The sequence below is a fragment of the Ambystoma mexicanum genome, chromosome 11 (genome assembly GCF_040938575.1).
Source record: "Ambystoma mexicanum isolate Mex_15411 chromosome 11, UKY_AmexF1_1, whole genome shotgun sequence".
NCBI lineage: Eukaryota > Metazoa > Chordata > Amphibia > Caudata > Ambystomatidae > Ambystoma > Ambystoma mexicanum.
Genome location: NC_090934.1, coordinates 246,949,822 through 246,966,261, shown reverse-complemented (window position 1 = coordinate 246,966,261; position 16,440 = coordinate 246,949,822). Strand labels below are relative to the sequence as shown.

The 16,440-nt window shown below is 43.5% G+C and overlaps 1 protein-coding gene across 6 annotated transcripts in view; it reads left to right on the top strand.

The window, feature by feature from the left end:
- Nucleotides 1-16,440, top strand: part of LOC138503325 (transcription elongation factor A protein 3-like) — a 305,734-nt gene that overhangs the window by 209,917 nt on the left and 79,377 nt on the right. For all 6 annotated transcript variants that reach the window (XR_011279617.1, XM_069622954.1, XM_069622956.1 and 3 more), the window contains one exon: nucleotides 7,556-7,639. Coding sequence is in view for 5 of the 6 variants with exons in the window: in XM_069622954.1 (XP_069479055.1) it covers nucleotides 7,556-7,639 (84 nt within the window). In the remaining variant the exon portion in view is untranslated. The remainder of the gene's footprint in view (nucleotides 1-7,555; nucleotides 7,640-16,440) is intronic.

Here is a 16,440-nt window from a genome sequence, read left to right as displayed (position 1 = left end):
AAAGATATCACCTAACATGAAAACAGAAAGGACATTTTGTTTATTATTTTGAACACATCAGATCCTCGAAGGCTGGATACTTTTTGTAGTAAATAGACTTAAGCACCGAAGGTCCTGATAGCTAAGAGAGGAACTGTTGTCTCATGCTGGAATGCTCGAGCGTGTCCTGCCTTGTCCCGTGCGCAAAACATGGGTAAGGGAGAACCTCAGCTACCACATCCTGACTTTTCATTTGTGAACACTTCTTTCTTTCTTGTGTATCTTATCCCACACACTTTTGTAATAGTTGTAAGGATTGGAAATATGTTTTTCTAAGTATAGGCCTTTTTATTTGACAAGACACCGCTAGGACTGCCTTATTATTATTTTATGGTCGTAGCTTGCTCCCATCTTAGATTTAGGTTTAGATTAGGACTTTTTCCAACCTGCATATAAAGTTTAATAAACACCCTTGAACTGTGATCACTTGTGTCTGTCTTTACTGTTGCCACCATGATTTCCTTACATATAGTATCAGGCGTGGGATGTGACTCAATTGAAACAAATTGGGGAACCCTACAATTTCAAAATCTTAGTCAAAGAGCTTCTAACCCTTTCATCACCAACAAACAATCAATATAGTTTGATATCTGTAGCAGTAGGGAAGCTATTATTCCCCCGGGGCAAATAGGAATGATTCCTACAGACTTAGTTTTGTTACCTCCTATGGGGTGCTACATAAGATTGGCCCTGCAATCTGCCTAGCGTGGTGGTTCAGGATAGACGTCTTAGCAGGTGTTATTGATCCTGACTTCGGGGAGATGTGAAGGTTATCTTAGAGAATCATGGTGAGATCCCCTTTGAGGTACATTGTGGAGATCAAATTGCCCAGGGAATGTTGGAAAGAGCTCTATTTCCTCAGTTTATAGAAAGTGAACCAGATAAAACAGAAAGAGGTAATTTAGGCTTTCGGGAAGCTGATAAATCTCTTAAAATTGAAGAAAGGAAGGGAGAAGATCCTCCCACCTATCCTGACCTAGCCTTCACCCAGCGAAATGAACCAGCTCTCGCGGTAGCTTTTCCACAAGCAATTCCCGAAGGTTAAGGCTTAGAGAAGGGAAATCCCTTCTTCTTCTGAAGACATGGATTGCTTTATAGAAGAGAGACATCTACGGCAGGTTTAGTAAAAACACAATTGGTAATACCCAAGACCCACCGAAAGGTTGTAATAGAGATTCCGCATTCCCATCCTACCAGGGGGCATTTAGGACAATCTAAAACCCAGGAACATATTAGTGGGTCGTTTTACTGGCCCGGGATCCACTCCGATATAAAGACCTTCATCCAGATGTACGAAATATGTCAAAAGACCAGAAAGCACATCCCATTACCTGCCCCTCTGAACCCATTGCCGATCATAGAAGTCCCCTTTTCCAGAATCAGTATAGCTATAATTGGACCTCTAGAGACATCCAGACTAGGCAATAAATATGTCCTTGTGATTGTCGATTATGCAACCAAATATCCTGAGGCATTCCCAATGCAAAATAATACCACACAGCAGATCCTTAAACATCTGCTACCGTATTTCTCCAGGGTTGTCTTTCCCAAGGAAATACTAACCGACCAGGGTTCAAACTTTATAAGTAAGTTTATGGCCAAAGTCAAAGAGTTACTCCACATTACCACTATGTGTACTTCTATGTACCATACCCAAACCAATGGTTTGGTAGAAAGATTCAATAAAACCCTGAAGCTAATTTTATGAAAATTGGTATTGGGGATGGGAGACCCCTGGCTACCACATCCTGACATATCATTTGTGAACACTTTTTTTTTTCTTGTGAATCTTATCGCACACCTTTTTCTATTAGTTGTAAGGATTTCCAATAGGTTTTTCTGAGTATAGGCCTTTTTATTTGACAAGACGCCACTTGGACAGCCTTATTATTATTTGATGGTCGTAGCTTTCTCCCATCTTAGATTTAGGTTTAGATTAGGCGTATTTCCTAAATACAAATACAGTCTCATAAACTGTTTAATAAACACCCTTGAAGTGTGACCACTTGTGTCTGTCTTTACTGTTGCCACCATGAGTTCCTTACAGCTGTCTACAAGAACTCTAAGGCTGGATGAACACCAACAGCCTCATACTCCACCCGGGAAAAACAGAAATAATGATCATATCCAACAGTGGGGAAAACAATCACTACATCACATGGCTGAAGGAACTAGGAACAGCACTGACTCCATCGACGATAGTAAAGAACCTGGGAGTCTTGATGGACAACGTGCTAACACTTGAGTCACAAGTAAACGCTATAAGAAGTGTTTCTTCCTCCTACATGCAGTAAAAAGGATTTTACAATTCCTCTCTTTCAACCACAAAACAATCAACATCATCACATTCATCATGTGCAGAGTAGACTATGCAAACAGACTATACCTAGGAATGCCAGAGCAACTAAACTTCAGCACATCCAAAATTCTGCCGCCAGACTCGTGCTCAATCACCCCTTGAGCAATCTTATGGCCTTGGTAAACACAGAAGGACTTCTTCCCATGAATCTGTATTAACACTTTAATTTTGGTCAACTACCTCTTCCAAGGCATCAATCCCAAATTGCCGGGCAACCCCAACCTGGGTGCAAGTCGAATATAAGTCACAGGAAGTGGTATTAAGATTAGATCGGTAGGTAGCAACCTCCTTTCCCCTGGGGGTATAGTCTCTTGTCTACTGCTACAGAGGTTGAATCCAATGGAACCCTTCGTGGCTACCGTAGGTTCTGAAGCTCTGTCACTTACCTTTTCATATCTCAGAGTCCCCCAACCTGTTTTGGTTGAGCTGAATCCCACTTCTGACACCATAAGTGAGACAGGCATGATATCAAGAGATGACACAAACAACAAAGGTAACAGTCTCAAAAACCTTTATTAAAATATCAAGATGGGTGCAATACCTAACTTGCCCTGTTACTATGGTGGGAATTGCCCTACCTAAAGAAACTAAGGCCTTTTGATGTCTAAGAGTTCCAAACAAAAGTCTGTCTGTGTCAAAACCTATGCTTACTCTCACATTTAATACTTCAATGTAGTGTAGGAATTTGCTAACTCAAAATAGTGTTTAAAATAAAAGTCTGGAGCAGTCTGTAGCTCCCTTTGCCAGTTTCAGGATAGAATTCCAAAGGATAATGTTCTCAAGATGCTTGGGCTCCCCTTCCCTAAGCTTCAAGCATTAAGTCACAACACCGTGTTCCAGTAGAGCTCAGGGCTCTGCCCCAAGCTGAAAGTTCTGATGCACAATCAACAATGTTCCAAAGGGGCTCAGGGATCTTCCCCAAGCTTCAAACCATAGTTCAAAATGCAGCAGATCAAAGGAGCTCAGGGATTCCCTTCCCCAAGCTTCCAGCCTTGGTTTATAACACAAATGTTCAAAGGAGTTCATGGATTCCCTTCCCCAAGCTTCAAACTGTAGTTTACAATGCAATAGTTCAAAGGAGCTCAGGGGCTCCTTACCCCAAGCTTCAAACCATAGTTTACAATGCAATAATTCAAAGGCTCTCAGTGGTTCACTTCACCAATCTTCTAGCCGCCTTCTGAATGGGCAAGGACCTCCCTGGTCTAGGCACAATTAACAGGCTGCATGGCCCACCCAAAACAGGTCCCGCAACCAGTGGTCCCTGCCCCACTCTTGCCCACCTTGGTAATTCCTTCAGGCTCACAAGTTCACAACCACTCATAGAAGTCTATCTGTTTTGCAAATGTTTCAGGCTTTTCCTGTGATGTTTAATACACTGTTGGCTTTCTACCATTCTATCAAAGCCATGCCAAAGGGACACGGCTCCCTGGCCACGTGATTACAGTTTACCATGCAGTGCCCTCCTCCAGCGTCTCGTTCTCCTCCGGTCTTCTACGAGCCGTGCTGGCCGTCTTGCTACTGAACTCACACCTGCTTCTCCCCTACTCTTCAGACTTGGGCCTCTCTTTTTATTCACCTGTGCCTCTTCAAGGGGTATCAGGTGTGCACAATTCCCCCTGTTTGCCTGACCGGAATGAGGCCAATTAGTGGGACGTGCCTGACCTTCAAATCTGTTACTTTCAGGCTCCCCCTTCTTCCTCCCAGTACTATAATGACACTCTTCATAGGGAACCTGCATTACTCTTGGGATGATCTTCTTCATCCCAGTACTGGTCTTCACTTTAGGGGAGAAGTAGGATAATAATGACAATATCCTACAAAAGCTGAGGGAGATTGAGTAACTGGTAAGTAGTTTGTAATCCCCCTTTCAAAAATGGTCTCAGGTAACACATTTTTAGATTTTCAGGCCATCCACATTGTTCTGCTAGCCAGTCAAAATTCAAAAATAAATTCCCTAGATCTTCTCCATCTTTATATGGTTGCAATACCCCCTGAGGTAATATGGGTTTGGTTTGTAAAGACACTAATTGTTATAAGCTTGATTGGAGATGGTTTTCGGCCTGTATCTGATGCCTGTATCTGATGGCCAGTTGTGCTACACATCTTCGATTGAGGCCATATTCTCAGGGGATGTGGGGGTGAGGGTTCCCTCTGTGGTACTTTCAAATTCTGAAAAGTAAATGGAAGTTTCATACTTTTTAAACTTTCGGTGCTTGGTTCTGATTGAGTAGCAGACCTTGGAGCATAGGGATTTATACCAGACATTCCTGATCCAGACGGTAATTCAGCTTTAAAGGAAAAGGGTTCTCGAAATGGGGAGCTCAATGCATTAGGTCTAATAAAGATCTGAGATGGTCTTATTTTTAGGATTATTCACCCCGACTGCTGTATGCGGTAGTGAGAAAGAGGAAGGGTATCTAGTAAAACTTGGTCTTGAAAGAATAAATCTTGTTGTATGATGGGGATATGGATTTGGGAATACAGAGTCTCTTTAATGCTTTAAATTTGGTCCAAACTCTACATTTCTCCCCTTCAGGTTGTATTACGATAATCAGCATGGGTTTTCAACTTCTATCAATTGAATAGTATCCCACTCTGACACCATATATAAGGGAGGCAAAGTATGACAAGTATGACACTGACACACGAGTTACAAGTTTCAAAACCATTATCTTCTTTTTGGTGTTTGGAGAAACTCCTACTCAGCCCTATTGCTAAAATGGGAGTAGTTTCTACCATTAGATAATTAAGTAAATACAGTCCTAGTCAGTCTATTTCAAATCAAAATGGCCTATACTAAAAAAACCTGATGCCTGCCTCATCTCGTATACAAAAAGTGTGTAAAGAGGAATATGTATGCAAAAGAAAGTCTGTTTTATAACATAAACAATCAATGTGGCTGAGTCAGCTCTCCTTCCCACGTTGAACTGCATGTAGTAAGGCAGCCCCTGTAAACAGGATGACACACTCTGGCTCAGGTTCTCCAAACACAGGCAGTTCAAAATGTGAATGGAAGCCCGCTTGGCCTTCCACGTTAAAGTTACTTATTCCAGCTTTCAAAAGTTATTTCTCAGTTCAACAAAAGTTTGCCAGGTCTCCCTCAGTTGGGCTCGGACCTCTCAAAGCAAAAGAAAGTTCACGTAGGTCTGCCGCCGTCGAGCTTGAACCTTTCAACCAAACGTACGTGATTCAACATAGATCTCCCTCAGACGGGCTTGGACCTCACAAAGATAGCACTGACAGGAGTTCCCTTCCCCAAGCTTTATTTACATACGTTAGGGGATCCCTTGCCCTAACTTATTTACTTCTTGTCTCTCTCAGTCGGGCTCAGACCTTTCACGGATGTCGAAGACATTTGAATGTGCGAGGCTTTTACTGTAGAACCCCGCTCACACTCTTGTATTATTTGCCCCATGTTCATAGAAATCTTTCTCTTAAAGTAGTTTGTTCACTTTGCTGATTTATAACAAGATATCACATATTTTGCAGAGAGTTTTGAGTGGGATCTTTCCTGTCACCGGACCACTCCGCTACTCTGTATCACTGGTTTCACAGTTATCTGTAATTTAAAGTTCACCACAGGTCTGCCTTCCTTCGTGTCTCATCAGCACGCACTCAGCCTTCAATCGTGAGATATACTGTTGCAACTTCAATCTTTCATTAACACGCACCAGCCTTTCAAGTCGTTCGCTAACTCACTGGCTGTATGCATTCCTTTCTTGTCTTTGCAGCTGTAATTCATGAGTCAAGGTAAATACCACAGGCTTGGCCTCGCTTCATAACTCTGTCATTCACCCGGGAGGGTCACTGGCGTCCTTCAAGCACAATGCATTCTTCTTGTGTGGGATGTGGCCTTTTCCGTATATCTTTCACACCTCTTCAGAGGCAACATCCTCCTGCAGGGATCTCCTGGGTTGCCCTACCCTTTTCTCTCATCCCTCGATTGGTCGTTCTGCTTCAGTGGATTCGCCTTCGCCCCGGAAGATCTGCACCTTCTCATGTTCCACCTTGCTCAGAGTGTGTCTCTATGTTCTGCCTTTTATCCATGTGGGAAGAGCTAATGGGTATCAGATGTATGTGATTAAAGTCAAGTGCCTGACTTTGCCTGACCTAATTAGCGGGACATGTCCAATGAGCTATGTAAGGGTTAGCCTCTTAACTCACTTTACTCTCAGTCACCCTCTTCCTCTGACCAGTATTTTTGCAGAAGGGGGGGGGAGTTGGAACATTGGCGAATCCTATAAAATAGGATAGGGAAAGGGGGGAATACCACGTCTCACCATTGGTTGCCTCCCCGATTCCCGGAAAACCCCTCAACCAGGTGATCCTCCCACACTGGTCCACCCCCAGGGTCTGTATCAAAAGACGATGGCCATGCCCTGGCGACCTGAGAGAGATATCCCTGGGGACTAGCAGGTGAGACACCCTTTGGTTTCTCACACCTCCTTCGAGGTTACTAGCACTAATACAGTAGTCTTCAACCTTTTTCATACCAACCCCCTAGGGGACCCATAGGATGTCCAGGGGGCCCAGGCTCTTTAAAATATAAGTAGCTGTTCTACTATTTATATGTTCTATTACAAACATTCACTTTTAACCTTTTTTATATTAAGAACAGTCATCTTAATCCCTTTTTAAATAGTCTGCCCCCCCAGACAGCCTTTGGGCACTCCCACAGGGGTCAGCCCCCCAGTTTGAAGACCACTGCACTAGTGCCATTGAGTTGGGTCAAACTGCCTTTCGTCATTCTTTCTTACTTCTGATGTTGATACAAGGAGTACCACTAAATTAGGTCATAAGATAGACTGTGTCTCATATAGTGCTGGAGGTGCAAGCACTATATTGGAACAAATTCCTCTTCCCTCCCCTGTTTCAATTCCCTAATCTTGTCCCACATTTGCTCATATTTGTAGAGAGTCTCTCTGATTGGCCAATTTACCTGTGTGATATTCATAATATATAAGATTTCGCCCTCTGAAAATGTGGAACAATACCCTCACTCAGATTGAAATTCTGGTAACTAGAAAGTGCACATATTTTCTTTCTGTTGGATTGATTTTCCTCTCAGATGCATTCTGGAATACACTAGCACGTAAACTTCATGTGCCAGTCCATCAGAACAATTAATGCCCCCTAATTTCTTTTCTCTTTCTTTAGTCCATCTACGAAGGCCTCAGGAGAAGCGAAATCAACCAGCTCTCCCGCTGCCCCATTGCCCCTGAAGCGGCCATCGACTGAAAGGTAAAAACCTCCGCTAGAGATGGGCACATTATTTCACTTTTTAATTTCTAGTCTTTTGTACTTAAACATTCCTTCTAGTTTCATTTTTGTCACTTGTCACATGTGTCTAGGTTCTGCATTTGCAATGCTCTGAAAGTGAATTGCTTTTCTACCCACTTTTGGTTCAGTGTCGCCTGCTTCAGGGCCAAAGTCAAGGGAGCACTAGGTTGGATGGTGTCTGCCCACTTTTTTAAGAGGTCGGACGCCTTTTCTCCTGTGTGTTCTAAAGGAATTAAAACAATTTACTACACACACTTGAAGTAACCAGTGCCACGTTCGACACACAGCTGTGATGCCTGACACATTGCAGCCGGCCCACGGGAATCTCTTATCATGAAGCTGGGAAATGTTGACACTGCAAAACAGCAAAAACAAAGGGGTGATGGCTGGAAGGTTTCCTTCCAAGCCATTACAGAAGAGGAAAGACCATATGCAAATCAGGCTTGGTCCCACCCCAAAATGGGCTGTCCAGTCTGAATTGCTAGGCCACATCCCTTCTGCACCAGACCACAAGCATCGCCAGACATGTTTCAGCCTCACTGGGCCTCATCAGCGAGGAGTAGCTTAGGTCTCTAGGCCATCAGGCACGGGACCCAGTCTGGGCATACCCGTTTACATGAGGAGTTTACAGACTGGTGTAATAAGGTGTGTTGCTTAGGAGAAAGGAAGCCACGCAGTGGCATGAGAACAAGGATCTGTTTGTTGCTGGCTTAATCAAAAGGGCAAGAGAAAGCCTGCAGGAGTAAACAGTTGTGGGAACCGAAGTGGGGGGCCAAAGTAAATGGCCAAGGGAAGGCATAATATGAGAAGTGGAGGATTGGGCATTCATTTATGATATTTTAGCAGGTGGCTAAGCACAATTATGGTTTCCCATTGACAAACACTTTTATAAGTGAGTCTTTTGAGCGCATTGAGGCCCTTGGGCTAATGGCGCTATGAAAGAAATATATAGATAGACAGATAGATAGATTTTTTTAGTTTGTGGGCTGTTTTTGGGCAGTCAAATGAGTGAGTCCATGGCATTTGAACACAGCCGCAGCTTCTTTTTAAAAATCATTGTTTTCAGACATGCTCATGAAGTTGAAACAAAAGAGTGCAACTCCCAGAATGCATTGATCTGTTACATTAAAGCCCAGGGCTGGAAACACGAGCTCAGGTGACATGGAGTCACCTTGCCAAACTATGCTTTTTACTGGGAGGCAAATGCTTTTTGAGCACGAATTGCAAACGGCAATATTTGTACACATTGTGTTTGCTGCTGCCTTTTAGGTTTTAGCAAAGGGGTCAGGAGTAAAAAACATAGAAGGGATGAAGGTGAAGTGTTTGCACATTAGAGGACATTTCCTTTGTTTGGTGCTGCGTGTGTGTGTTTTTTGTTTATTGTGAAATAATGTATGTGCAAAGGTAGAAAACAATTATTGCGGAAACAATTAACCAATGGTTTTGTCTTGTGTCTAGTCAAAAGCTTTGCTTTCTTTCTACTGTGGGTATTGAGGTCAGATGCTGATTCACATTCAGTGCTTTGCCTAGTTTTACAATTACATGTTCAAGCTACTTTCATTTCATACGTTTTTCCAGGATATGTTAATATAAACCTATTTTGCCATCAGACAGTATTTTTGTATAGAGCGTCATGTAGATGGACCACTACTAAGCTCTGTATTAATCAGTGCTGTTTTTACCCACTGATGGTACTTGATTCATCACCATCTGAAAGAAGAAGGGCGTTGAAAGTCGTTGTCACCAGGGTTTCAGATGTGTTGCATTAAATTTATTTTTATTTATTTTTATTTATTTATTTATTAGGTATTTATAATGGGCCTATACAGCAAAACCAACACGTTGCACATGAGCTGTCCATCTGGCGTGTAACTATTTGCCGGAAGGTAATATTACCTGCCCAGGAACTCACCCCATTAGGTAGCTGTTGCCATCACAGGTCTAAGTATTCATGCCATTTTAGAGATATTCCCACAGCCCATTCTCAGGTACTCTCACTATATTCCAGGCTTTCCCAATGAATACTCATGCACTCACTCCAATTTGGCAGGTACTGTTATATTTGTCTGGGTACGCAGATCATATGGAGATATGATGCTTCACTTCATAGCATACATACTTCTTTGGTCTTCGCTTATGGTGCTTTCACGTAGTTCCAAGTCATACTTTAAAACCCAATCTTACTTAATATAGCTGGGAATTGCCTTCTTTGTCCTCGCTGCTTTACTCTTTCACTCTACTTCACATCCTCTTCCATTCTTGTACTGGACCATGTGGAACGGCCTCTGAGCACTGTGTTCACCAACTGAAGAGAGCTATTGGCTCTTGCTACACTTTCAATTGGGAGCAAAAGTGTTGGAAAAATTGATTAGAGCAGCAGCAATACCAATTGAAGATAAAGTGCGTGAATGTGTAAGTAATTGATACGTCATCCTGTTGCTGTACCCCGTACATCTCTTCTGTACACTCCTGTTCTCAGACACTGGGTCAGTGTTGTTAGATAGAACATAGCTGTAGTTTTGGGACATAGAATGTAGTTGTGCCCCGCTGGAATACAAGAGAGAATGTTTGGGTTTGAATAGGGAGGTTGTGAGAACGAAGAGCTGAAAGGAGGAGGCAGCTTGGGGTGCTATGAACAGAACTTAAATAAAGAAGGTCGTTATATGAACATACTTGAGCCATGTCTACCCATTAATTATTCCGTTCTCCTTTTGCTCTGCATTTTCCACTTCTCCCCCCTTCCTTGCACTTTTCCCCTCCCCCTCTCCCATTCACTTGTGCCTTCTCAATGTGATTAGGCCTAGTTAGATTGTTGTTTTGCTCTCCCCTGTGCCTCTCCCTTGCATTGTCGTGCTCTGAATCACTTGTGTATGAGCGCAATAGAAATTAAATATCAATATCAATATCAAGGATGTCTAGGCAGCCCCAAACATGACCCATTGGAGCTCCGGATGCTGAGCTGCTGCTCACCCGCTCCCAACATCTCCACTCCCTGAACATGTCAGCGAGCTGAAGGGCTGTGCCGTCCCCCGTTGATCATGTTTGGCCAAGGATCGGCCTGGTTGGAGGCTCGTGTCCATGTATAGCCCCGTGCGGGACATCAGAGATCTCAGTACGCTCCTGCAATATCAGGGGATGCTGCACTCAGCCCAACAACGGAAGCGCATCCTGTCGGTGCATATCCCAAGCAACAGGGACGCTACATTAACAGTAGGCCATGGTTGAAGGCCGCGGTGCTCTATAGTGCGGTGCGAGCAAGCACAATGGGAACCCAGGAAGCCTGGACCCAAGAGCGGTGCGGTCAGCCCTTACGTTTGTTAAAAGACTCTAGGAGGAAAGGAACTGAGAGCATGAAGGAGCTGGGGGCTACCTGCTGACAGAAGGCATGCTCTGCAAGTGGGGAGCAAAGGAACTAAGATCTGCCCTCTGGCAGAATGCAGGCCCTGCAAGTGGTTGGCTGTACATGTGCCTGAGAGGATATAAGCGTGATGGCGTCATATCACTGGACCCCCACTCTTCTTGAATTCCACAGGAGAGCCACCAATGAAATGGCAGGACTGGAAGGAGAGGTTTCTCCGTTACTTGCATGGCGTCAATTTCACCACCTACAGCAAGGATTCTCGGTTGTACCACTGCCTGGGTCAGGAGGGTCAGTGTGTATACAGGAGGTTACTGGAAACGTCTGCAGTAGAAGCGGAGGGCATGAATGCATTTGAATTAAGCATCTCCAAACTAGGTAAACAGTTCATTAAAAAAGTACAAGATTTTGGCCACGTACCTTTTTGCCACTAGAGACCAAAAGAAAAATATGAATATAGAGGAATGTATCACAGTCCTAGGAGGCCTAGCAATCAAGTTTTGAATGCTGCAAAGATGAGCACTTTAAAGACCAACTGATGATACGCTGCAGCAACCATAAAGTGCAATAGAGCTTGGAGGGAAGGTGGCATAGGGCTGGAGAGAGTTATCGAAGTGTCGAAGATGGTTGAACATACGTAGACCTGTATGAGGGAGTTGAAAGCAGCCTGTGAGAAGTTAACTGTGGATGGGGTGGATGAGGTCGAGTGGGCTGCCAAGACTGGAGATGCGAAGCAGTAGGAAGAGAGTAAGCAACAGCATGGCAGGAGATTGGAAGCGAAACAAAGTTCTGAGGAAGGCCCAGCGGAAGACAATGGGCCTCATTATGTGTGTGTCGGTCTGGAAACAAGGTTCCGACCGGCACACTATGACTCTGCGGCCGAGTGTGATCCCGCGTGCCAGGGTCAGTCCTGGCGGTCAGAATGGCACCCGCCTGCAGAGTTTCACCAAAGCACCGGCACCGTTGTTAACAGTGCCGGTGCTTCCGTTGTTCCCATTCCCATGGAGTCTTATAAGACTCCATGGGAATGGGGACTTACAAAATAGCCGGTGCCTGACATTCCCTGTTACTGGGAAGTCAAGCACTGGTAATTCATTACTGGTCCGGCTGTAACCTGCCGGTGTGACCAGCACAGTTACCGCCAGACTGGTAATGAAGCCCAATGTTTTAGTTGCGGGAATATTGAACACTTAGCGAATGACAAGGAATAACAAGGAATGTTTTGTCCAACATCTGATTTATCGGAAATGTTGAAGAAAAGGACACAGTGCTGCAAGCAATGGACAAACAATATGACTGTGAAGTCTGTTCAGGATGTTTTGTCCTCGTTAAGTGGGTGGCAGGATTGTGATGATGAGGTGTGTGTGGTGAATGCTGTGGATGACAGACTGCAGAAAGTCAAGGAACACAGAATTATTGAGATACACAGCGTGGGCTTAAATATGTTGATTGACAGTGGGGCAGATTATACCCTTGTGAATGTGGGTGAGTGGGAAATCAAGTTTCAGAGTTGACTTAGAGGAAAAAGACAGTGGCAGTACATGCATATGGGGAACTACTGGTTGACATAGTGGGACAGTCCCAGGAACAATTTGGATTCAAAGGGCGTAAGGCGATGGGTGTGGTGAGAGTTACAAGCAAGGGAGGTAACTTCCTATCTTGGGATACACAAGTTGATTACAGCATGCCATTGAACTGGAGCACCCTTTGCAGGTATTAGTTGAGGAGGGGAGAGAGGCCTCATGGCAGGAACAGGATGAAAAAGATTGGTATCCTGATCTGTTCAAGGAGATATTTGTCAAGGGTTTCGTATATTGCATTAAGTTGAGAGTGGGTCCTGTACCCGTTAGAGCCAAGGCCAAGGCAAGGACAATTTCAGTGGCTTTAAGATCAGATATAGAGGGGGACCTCAATTGCATGATGAGTGAAGGTATCCTAGAAGAAGCGGATCCATCCTATTGTGGTGGAGTGCCGACATAATGGTGGTGTGAGACTATGCATCGATTTGTGGGGTTTAAACAAAAGTATGGTACCAGACAGGCTTCCGTTGCCAAAGATAAATGAGCTGTTGATGGAAATAACTGGTGCTGTGTAATTCTCTACCCTACATCTGACAGCAGCCTATTATCAGGTTTGATTGCATCCATCATTGGTGGATTTTGTGACATTTATAACACCATTTGGTTTATATAGGTGTAAAAGGATGCCTTTTGGTTTGATTTCTGCTTCAAGAGTCTTTCAAAGAGTAATGAGCAAGTTATTTAGTGGATTACAGGGTATGCACAGTGTGAGGAATCCTATGGGGTCATCACTAATTTCCCGGTACAGACCTCCTCCAATGTGGCTAGAGGATGGCAGCTGCTACCTGATCCTGACCCTGGGGTTGGAAATATGAGGGAGGATAATGTCAGAGGAGATGACTGCCAGGGGAGGTGGTGACTCCATTGGGAGTTATGCAGTATTCCCCCCCTTTCTCCTGAAGAAAACCCTATGACACCCAAACCTCTGATGGCACCCTGCCATTCTAGTCAACATCCCCTTCCTACATCCAACATACAACACACATTAAAAGGAAAACTGAGTGCAAATCCATGTACATTATTATTGATATTAATTACGCCACCATATGAACTGGTTATATTATTGTTTGATGGTTTGACATTTTTTATGTATTGTGTTTAAACAGAGGGCTCGGCCCTTACGAAGGAGTATTTGACTCCGAAATACATTGGCATAAGAGTTCTTGGCGCATTGACGCTATAGCTGCCCCCCCTCCCCTTTGGTTTAAGAATAAAAACACTAGTTTATTTCAGCACACTTTTGAGTCTATTTTTAGTACAAGACAACTGCCCACCCAGAAAGCATTGGAACTTTTTACAGGATATTTGAATCTAATTTTGAAGATTATTGCAACCACAGCTGTGGTGCAGTGTGTGAGCGACTGAGTAACTGAGTGGATTTGCACTCAGTTTTTCTTTTGGTGGCAGTTATTTGGTCCAGATTTCTTTAGACCTTTCCTCAGTCGGCTCCTTAAAACTGGAATCAGAAGTATAACAATGTTTAAAACTCGTGGTGCCCGCCTCTTTTCCCCCTTAGTTGTTGGATTAAATCACAAGTGCACTGGACATTTAAATGCTCAATGCGAAAGCAGAACAGGAGAGCACTGTGCCAAAAGAGGTAGAGAGAACAAGAAAATATATGAGGCAGCTCACAAACGTGAGAATCACATATCGGCATGACGAGAAGGAAGGAGAGAGGCAGCGGGCACCTTTCGAGGACTGTCAGAGTACCAGGAGCAGCAGAGAATCTCTTGCAGATACAGTCATGCCAAAAAGCAGCATTTTCCAGTGCAGATCACAATAAGAAGCCGGCAGGAGAAAGGGGTGAAAGGAACGCTGCACAGTAGGCCATCCTGGAGAGGAGGCTTCCTTGCAGAGACACACCACAAGTTGGGAATGCTGCAAAGTACTGATGAGTCTATCCAGAGGCATTGGGGACCCCCAGGCGTACCAACAGGCATGTACACAAGTAACTGAATTAAGAACGTTGGAATACTGACCAGATAAATTGCAATGACAAAACTTGAACAAGTCCCCATGTATGAGATGCAGGGAAAGTTGGAGCAAGTGTGAACCTAAGCGAATAAATACCAATGAGATAAAAATAGCAATAGCACTTTACAAGCCCCCATGAGTGAGATGTCGATGTGGGGAAAGTTGGAACAAGTATTACCTTAAGCAAGAAAATAGAAACACAGCAAAGTGGTACAAATGTTGCCTACTTAAAGGACAGTGACATTGAGAAGAAGCCTTGGTGAAAGAAGTACACCAGGCAGTTAACAGTTGGTTTGGATGCCTACTAGAGAAATATACCAGGGGATCTGCAGGACCCCAGAGATGGATTCCTGGCAGGGGAGAAGAGCAGGCAATCCACCAACATTATAGAAATATGTAAAACATTGTGGCAAGATCCCTGGCATTGTGGCAAGATTATCAAAGCTTTGCACTTGTGCAAAAAAGTGGAGTGCATAAATTTAGCACCAACTTTGCTGTTTAAATAATTGGGAATGTAGTGAACCATTTTGTCCCCAATTTGTATGATCAAACATGTATTTAATGAGGGCAGAAACAAAACAGATTTGTTTTGTTTACTGTGTTTGCTGAGTAACTAGAAAATAAATGTAGTAAACAGATTTCTGGAACTGAATACAACCTTTAATATAATATTGTGGAAATATACCTGGCAGAGGAGTACACCAGGAGATCTGAAGAGCCCATCAAAGGATTCCTGGCAGGGGAGTATACCAGGAGGTTTGTTCAAGTTGTAAAAAGGAAATGTACCCATGTTGCAAAATACCTGGCTGAGAAATAAACCAAGGAATCTAGAAAGCACATGAAAGAGGTCTTGGTGAGAAGAGGCACCAAGTCTTTGAACTTGTGAAGTTGATCAAAGACTGTTTGGGACAAGATATCTGGCAGGGGAGTATACCAGGAAATCTGAGGAGCCCACAAGTGGATTCTTGAAGAAGAAGCACATCAGGTGATCCACCAAAGTACAGAAGATATTAAATAAACTCTAGTGTGGAATTTCTCATCTGAATAAGAACTCTTGTAACTCCTGTATAAAGAAACCAATAATGTGTTAAATGTTAACACATGTATTGTTTCCACAAGGACGTTCTGAACCGAATTTAAAGAGCCAAAGAAACTGTTGTTTGAAAGAGATAATTTTGCCATTACGCCTAAACATCCAGGAGAAGGAAAACACCCTCTGAATCCAAAGGTTCCTCCTTGATAAAATCATGTCTGTTGGATTTTCTAATTTACTTTTGATTGTGAACGCTATTTTGCCAACTCTAAGTCAGAGACATTTCCTTACACTCTTAGTTGTTCATTTGTAGTGTGAGGGACAGATTATAATGTTTTGGACACAGAGACAGTTTTATAAATGACTTGCAACAGACTGATCTTTAGTTTTAGTTTAATGGACAGGAAACTCTCCTTAGGATAGGGATGGAGAGGTGTTCACCTAACCCATTTCTGTTTAATAAAAATTGAGAAAACTATGCCTTTGTGTCCACCTATCATTTCAGACCCCTCACAACTTCCACCAAGATGTCATTTTAGTGTGGGGTAACAACCAGAGAGAGTTTGATGTGAGGTTGCAGAGAGTGTTGAGGAACTTGTGTGAGGTTGGGCAGGCAATTTCATTTGCGAAATGCCAATTCGGCATGAGCAAAGTGCAATATCTGGGACATGAGTTGTCGGCTCAAGGCATCAAGCCAAAACTGGATGCAGTAGAAGCTGTAGTGAAAATGAAAGCCCATGGAAGCAAATCAGAGTTGTCTTCATATTTGGGTTTGATAGAACACTATGCAATGTTTCTGAAGAATTTGGCCATAAGA